The sequence below is a fragment of the Glossina fuscipes genome, unplaced genomic scaffold, assembly GCF_014805625.2.
Source record: "Glossina fuscipes isolate IAEA_lab_2018 unplaced genomic scaffold, Yale_Gfus_2 219, whole genome shotgun sequence".
NCBI lineage: Eukaryota > Metazoa > Arthropoda > Insecta > Diptera > Glossinidae > Glossina > Glossina fuscipes.
Genome location: NW_023998562.1, coordinates 18,165 through 24,618, shown reverse-complemented (window position 1 = coordinate 24,618; position 6,454 = coordinate 18,165). Strand labels below are relative to the sequence as shown.

General features: G+C 32.8%; 1 protein-coding gene across 2 annotated transcripts; it reads right to left on the bottom strand.

The window, feature by feature from the left end:
* Window positions 1-4,374: 4,374 nt before the first annotated feature.
* LOC119642145 lies at window positions 4,375-5,753 on the bottom strand. Of its 2 annotated transcripts, XM_038041135.1 has the most exons (3): window positions 4,936-5,753; window positions 4,530-4,884; window positions 4,375-4,475 (listed from the first exon to the last, which is right to left on the bottom strand). In XM_038041135.1, the coding sequence occupies exons 2-3, from the start codon at window positions 4,737-4,739 to the stop codon at window positions 4,422-4,424; spliced, it is 264 nt and encodes an 87-aa protein (XP_037897063.1). In that variant the 5' UTR covers window positions 4,740-4,884; window positions 4,936-5,753; the 3' UTR covers window positions 4,375-4,421. The 2 variants fall into 2 exon arrangements, with proteins under 2 accessions (XP_037897063.1, XP_037897062.1); XM_038041134.1 differs by having other exon boundaries at window positions 4,375-4,884.
* Between the last annotated feature and the right edge of the window lie 701 nt (window positions 5,754-6,454).

Sequence of the window (6,454 nt, the reverse complement as noted above, 5' to 3'; positions counted from 1 at the left end):
TTCTCCGCTAGCTTTTTGAAGTTCTAATGCAACGTTAGTTTCTCTCAGAACCAAGCTCTTGGAGTACCCACTAATATTGTCTCTTTGATTACCTTTAAAGCCAATAAAAATAATAAGCATAATAAAATGTGAGGAACATCAATGCATAACCTGAGTAATCTGCTTATTTACTGGAAACTTCGACATATGAGGTAAATTATTGATCTTCACGTCCTGATGTAGGATTTCTTGAGTACTTACGGAAGCAAAAATGTCATCGTCATCGTCATCTTCATCCCAATCGCAATGGTTACTTATCTCAGTTTTAAAGTGATTGGATGGCACCAAAGCTGAAAAATTTTGGATTAACTTAAATGTTGTCTCTTCACAAATATTAAAAACAACTTACTTTCATTTACGTTGTAAGTGTCCTCTTTCTCGATAACCTCGATCTGAAGCTTTTCCTAAAAAGAATGTACAAAGTTAGGGTTGTTAAAAAAAGCCTGTAAAGAGCCACTTACTTTCTGGCGTAGGATCGTATAAAAGAGCCAATTTTGCCTTTCCTCTAAATTCACGGATGTAGTTTTTTGAGGTTTTTTCCGTAATATGAATAAAGGCGACCGTTCCAAATTCCTTAAGTTACTCTCGGGTGATACTACAGCACTGTTAAAAGGCGATGTAGAAAAGTCCTCAAATATTATATATATTATATATATATTTTCTTTTTTTTGTTGTCATCATGATCTCCTTCTGGAACGTTTATGTTTTTTTACTTCTTTCATCGTATCTTCCGCTTCCTTACAACATTCGATTAACCCGTCATCAGTGATACGAAATTCATTTCCACTTGTCAATAACTCAGCAGACTGTGACAAAAATTCATGGCAAGACGTAAATTTTTGCGAGCTTGTCAAATTGTCAAAACTGGTTATTGCCGTTTGCGCATAAGGCCGGGAATCCACTAAGGACATTATTTCATTTCGTATCGATCCACACTTTTTTTTAAAGCGACTAAGTGACTTTCTTCACCTTTATTGTTTTCTTTATTTGATTCCATTTTTCAAAACTTGAATAAATTGAAAAAAAAAATGGTTTTTTGTTTTGACACTTTGAATACACTTTTTACAATTGAAAAGATTTAAAAAAAAAATTGTTTTTTTGACAGTTGAATACCTTTCACCTTTCACTTCACTAAAAGCTATTGTTAAGAAAAATTAATCTACCACGTCGTTGAGCCCATCATAATTAATTGAAATAACACACTTAGCGTTTCGCATTCCACTCTCCGCACCCTTTTATTTACTACCCAGGCGGACGCTATTTTTAAGAGAAAACCCATTGGCCATGCCGTGACGTACACCATATCCATTTTAGAATGAACGCACTTTTAGGCAAATAATTTAGTTTCAGCTGAGCTATATACAAAATATTTGTAAACATTCTGTTTGAAGAAAAGGAAATTTAGTCACTTATAACTCTGTGTGAGCATTGCCGATTTTTCCCATTTTTGCACGTAAATAGAATAGTTTTTTGTAAATTATGTAAGGGAATCTTTCATGGTTTTTGAATAATGAGCAAAACCCCATAAACTTTATTTAAGAGAACGTAGTTGCCTTCAATTTACGCTTGACTGCGGGCTTGTGCTCTGACCAATTTGGCTCATTTTCAATCCCAACCTGTGTGCAAAAACTTTCAATGTTTCTCAGGAGACTCTCGCCACACAACAACAAACACTACACAAACACATATACACACAGACGGACAAACATGGTTTAATCAATTTAGAATTTCATACTGATCAATAATTTATTTATTTTATATGGTCGCTAAAACTTCCTTTGCAAGTTGCAAGAATTATGATAAAATGAGTATACCCCACATCCTTCAGTGGTGGATATAAAAAACGAAAAATAAAATGAATTCCAAAAATTTAAAAGGCTCCTGCAAGAGATTTTATTTTTTAAAGAATTTCTTTCTTTCTTTTCATATTAACGCTTTGTTGACGCGTTCCTTTCTGCTAGACCAAGCAGTTGAAATAGGCACTATAAAATGACGAACCCGATCCTGATTACGCAAGCGTTGAACAATTTCAACATCGACCTTCTTATTGTTTAACACTGAATTGGAGATTACAACAGTAAAATTACTTCTTTGTTGTTTGTTTGCTGTCAGGTTCCAATAATCAAAATAGAATTAGGGAATTTCAAAAAATGGATCCTTGGCAAGGGAATATGATATTCGGGACTAATGCGTCAATGTTGAACTCATGTTTGCATCAATCTTGATACTCATAATGTTAACTTTTTTTTATCTCTTGCTATCTCTTGCTTTGTTTTCAAAGCTTTGTGATACTGGACTATGATAAGGATGTAATAATCATTTTGTTAACAAATTTGGAATGATCAGATTTCCAACTATTCGAAGTAAGGGAAAATGTCTCCAAAAATGAAAATAACGCGTGCCATTTACATTTACACTCAAGCGAGAATATTTTAAACCATTGTCTCGCAAATTGACAAATCGTACTTTGAAGATATTTTAGACATATGTCAGCGTTCGCTGAATCGAAATTATGTAGCAGCTAGTGATGCTTTTCTGGAAATGGCTATTGGAAATGCGCCTTGGCCTATAGGAGTCAGGGGTTATTCAAAATGAGTACTGCAATGGCGACGGCTTGCAATCTCTCCTGCAGGAACGTTCGCTGGTAGAATCTGAACTGAAACTATGACTATTACATGTAGCCGAAGGACTACGTTATATACATTCCAATGATTTAGTTCACATGGATTTAAAATCAGAAAATATCTTTACAAAAATGCCTTCAGCGCATAAATCGCCAATGCCACCAAATGGTCCGAGACAACAGGATCGATATTCGATGGACGATTTTACATTACTTTTACCAGTTTTTATAGCTATTGGAACATTTGTTCCGTTATTGTTTTGTTTACTTTAATTTAAGGAAACGTTGAATTCCTAAAACAAATTGCTGCGCTCACTACATTTGTTCAGTATTATCTCTTATTTATTTTCATATATCGAATTCGTTTTTCCTTTTTTTTTTCTTTTCTTGCTAGATTAACTATACTTTAAATGTTAAACATGCACAAGAGTAGGGAGTTTTTATAAAGTTTTAAGGCTTTTTCTTGGTTTTTTTTTTTCCTTTTTTGAACTTTGTTTTCAGGTACTTAGTACAACGCAGAATAGGAAAACATAGTAAGCAATAATTGTAACACTTTTCTATTCATAGGAATTTGAATTTGTACCATAAGCATATGAATTGGTTTTAATTTTTGTCATTTTGCCTATTCTATGAACTAACATCTTTTTTTGTTATAAAGCATTACTTCTTTTACAATCGAATGCGAAGTATATCGAAATGTTCACAGAATTTTTTTTTTCTTTTTTGCGTTAAGAATATATGAATTAATGACAAATGACATCTAAAGGTTACGGTGACTATTAATTTAGTTTATAAATAAACATTGTTCTTTGGCAAGTAAGAAATTTAATTTCCTAATTTTCCTTCTAATAAGACCATGTAAAAATTCTTATTATTGAATTGAAAATATTAATGTATTATGCCGTTATTATTTTTTAAATAATTACTTATAGTATTAAAACAGAAACAAAAAATGCTTTTATGTTTAATTTATGCGACTTATGATGGGTGCTTTAAAAAGTTCTGGTTGCCCAATCGATTTACGCAGGTATACCAAATCGTGGTCGGCCAAAATATGGCGAGAAAACAAGGCATAGTTCAGGGCATGCTTACTAATGAAATGATTCATATGTTTGGTTATTGCAATAATGAATTTAGGTTTTCATAACATTGATCATTTGGCTTGCACGGAAATCAGAGCAGCAGAGCAGCTAACATTGCTCGTTTTTGAGCGCCGTGATGCAAAGTGATGCTTCGCTGTTTAACATTAAACAAGAGCATCAGGTGCTGCTAAGAAAATGACACCTAGTGTTACAAGCTGCTTATCTGAATATATTTTATTTGTAGAATTGTGTTAAGACCAAAGCTTTGGTTTCCGTTTTGGCTGTTGGATCCTATTGGGCGCAATTCTCCCGACCAGCATAGAGCTTACATGGAAGGACCTATGTATTTATGACGATATATTTATGGCAGTAAGATGATAACCTGTAAAATATTTGAGCAGTTGTAAAATGTGTGAACAGCAAGAGGAAGACTGGTACAAAATATTCATGAGCAGCAAGATGATGACCTGTAAAATATACGACCAGCAAGAGGAAGACCGGTACAATATATTTATGGCAGTAAGATGATGACTTGTAAAATATGTTGACTTGATCATAAAGTAGAGCGAAGCTCCATTTTTTAATAGCAATATTTGCTTGTTGGCTTTTTAACTTACATACATATGTATAAATCTAAATTTTCACAAAATAATGAGATATAAAGACCAAAAAAATCTTTAACTGAAATTTGTTATATAGCGCGAGTGTTCTGGTATAAGTATAGATATATCCTGCAACGAAAGGAAAAGTGTAAGAGATATAATTCTGATGTTTAGAAGAAATACCTCCAAATCATTTTCGAGATTACTATCATTAGTATTATCTAAATCACTAGTCTCAATACTATTTTCCCAATCAGATAATTCCTCCTCTTCATCTACTTCAAAATCGTCCAAGTCACCGGTTACGGTCGCAGATTTTTGTTCCAATAATTCATATAAAATATTTTCATGTTCCTGAAATGAAGGACGTGGGGTATGCGTTTGTGAATTCATACGGATGAATAAAATATATTATGGCTTCATATCTAAGAAGAAATTTGCATAATAGCTTTCGCTAACGTTGCGTTAAACGTTTGACAGTTTCACGAAGATATTTTGGTTCTAACGCGCCAGTGTATTTGCACCGTAACGTCTAAAGCTAAACAAAAATTTCAATGTACGAAAATGTTTTTGCGTATTTCTTACAAACCTCCTTCTACACGAAAACACACATTTTGTGGATTTAGATACGCCAGGCAGCCAATGATTATTCCGCGTTATATGCAATACACAATAACAGCGTTATGCGTGACGTGGAACTTATAGTCCGAGAAATACGCTAACTTGCGTTGCGGAAGAACACGAATTCTTGACACATTTTTCAGATTTCTACGTGTGTAGCATTTTACAATCAAAACAATGACGTAATTTCGTGAAAACAAAACAGTCACGTGATTGATGTTTCAAGAACAAAATGATTTCAACGTGGTCGTTTACATTTTTATAAAAAAAATGTTTTTTTCTACTTTTCAAAGAATTTTTTCTAATTTTGCACTTCATTAACGTTGATCTGTATGCCATATGATCTTTCTTCGAGCTGCTATGTATTCGACTGACTTTGCGTTATGTGCCACGTAATATTCTTAACGCAATCATTGTAAACAGCGCTTTAGACGTTTACCTACAGCCACCGCTTTGAAAAATAAGAAGAAGTTTCGAGAAATTGGGCACAAAAACTGACAAAATTTGTACTACGTTTAACCGCACTAAAAGGAGGTTTCCTAATATTTCCTACTGCATTCTTATGATTCACTTTCTTTCATTTCTTGTTGAGTTTTTAGATTTTTTACTTTTTATGTGATTTTTGATTTTTCTTTCTTTGGATTGTCCGATTTTTTATTTTTCTCTCTAAAATTTGCTACTATTGGTAATATTGGTGTCATAAATATATAAAAAAATTACAATCCACCTCACCTGGGCACTAATTTTGTATCGGTGCATTAATACCCCACAGAATCCATTTCACGCAACCTTTTTCTTCTACAACAACAAAAAAAAGGCTCTGGAAAACGGTTAAATAAAAATCGCTAATCGTCAGCCGTTGATTGCCTCCATACATATTATTGATATTATTTAATGAAAACATTTAACAAGAGTTTATTTAACTTTTTTTCTTTTGATTTGTTTAATAGAATAGACTTTTGATTTGCTTAATAGCAGTAACACACACTTATCCAATAAAATGATTAGTTTTTATTTGTTGATTCTTTGGGCTTTTGTAGTATTATCGCTCCACCCTAATTCGTTGTTTAACCTCACGCATTATTTTTGTACTTTATTCGCATAAGCATTCATTACAACGCTAGCAGAAGCCTAAGTTAAAGATAAGACTAAGTTTGCGCTTTCCGCGAATGGCTAAGTTTTAAAAGTAAGCAGCAAAAATGAGAAATACGTATTCAATTTTCTTTCCCTTTGTTGAATTCAATTTTCTTTCCTCTATTGATGGTAATGACAGTTACGACGATTTATGAGAAGATCGATGACGCTCAATTGGTGGCTTTAGCGAATTAAGAATAATTATTATTATTATTATTTTAATTTTACACTAATGAATTGAATTCTTAGACTAAAAAAAGAGACATTAAGCACTAGCAACACAGGCTATCGGCTCTAATTTAAATAAATGGATATTAGATAATAAGCTTAGTAGTATTAATAAAGTAAAATAT

What these genes read in the sequence shown, in the direction of transcription:
- LOC119642145 (XM_038041134.1), bottom strand. Translation starts at nt 4,739, where the DNA reads ATGAATTCACAAACGCATACCCCACGTCCTTCATTTCAGGAACATGAA.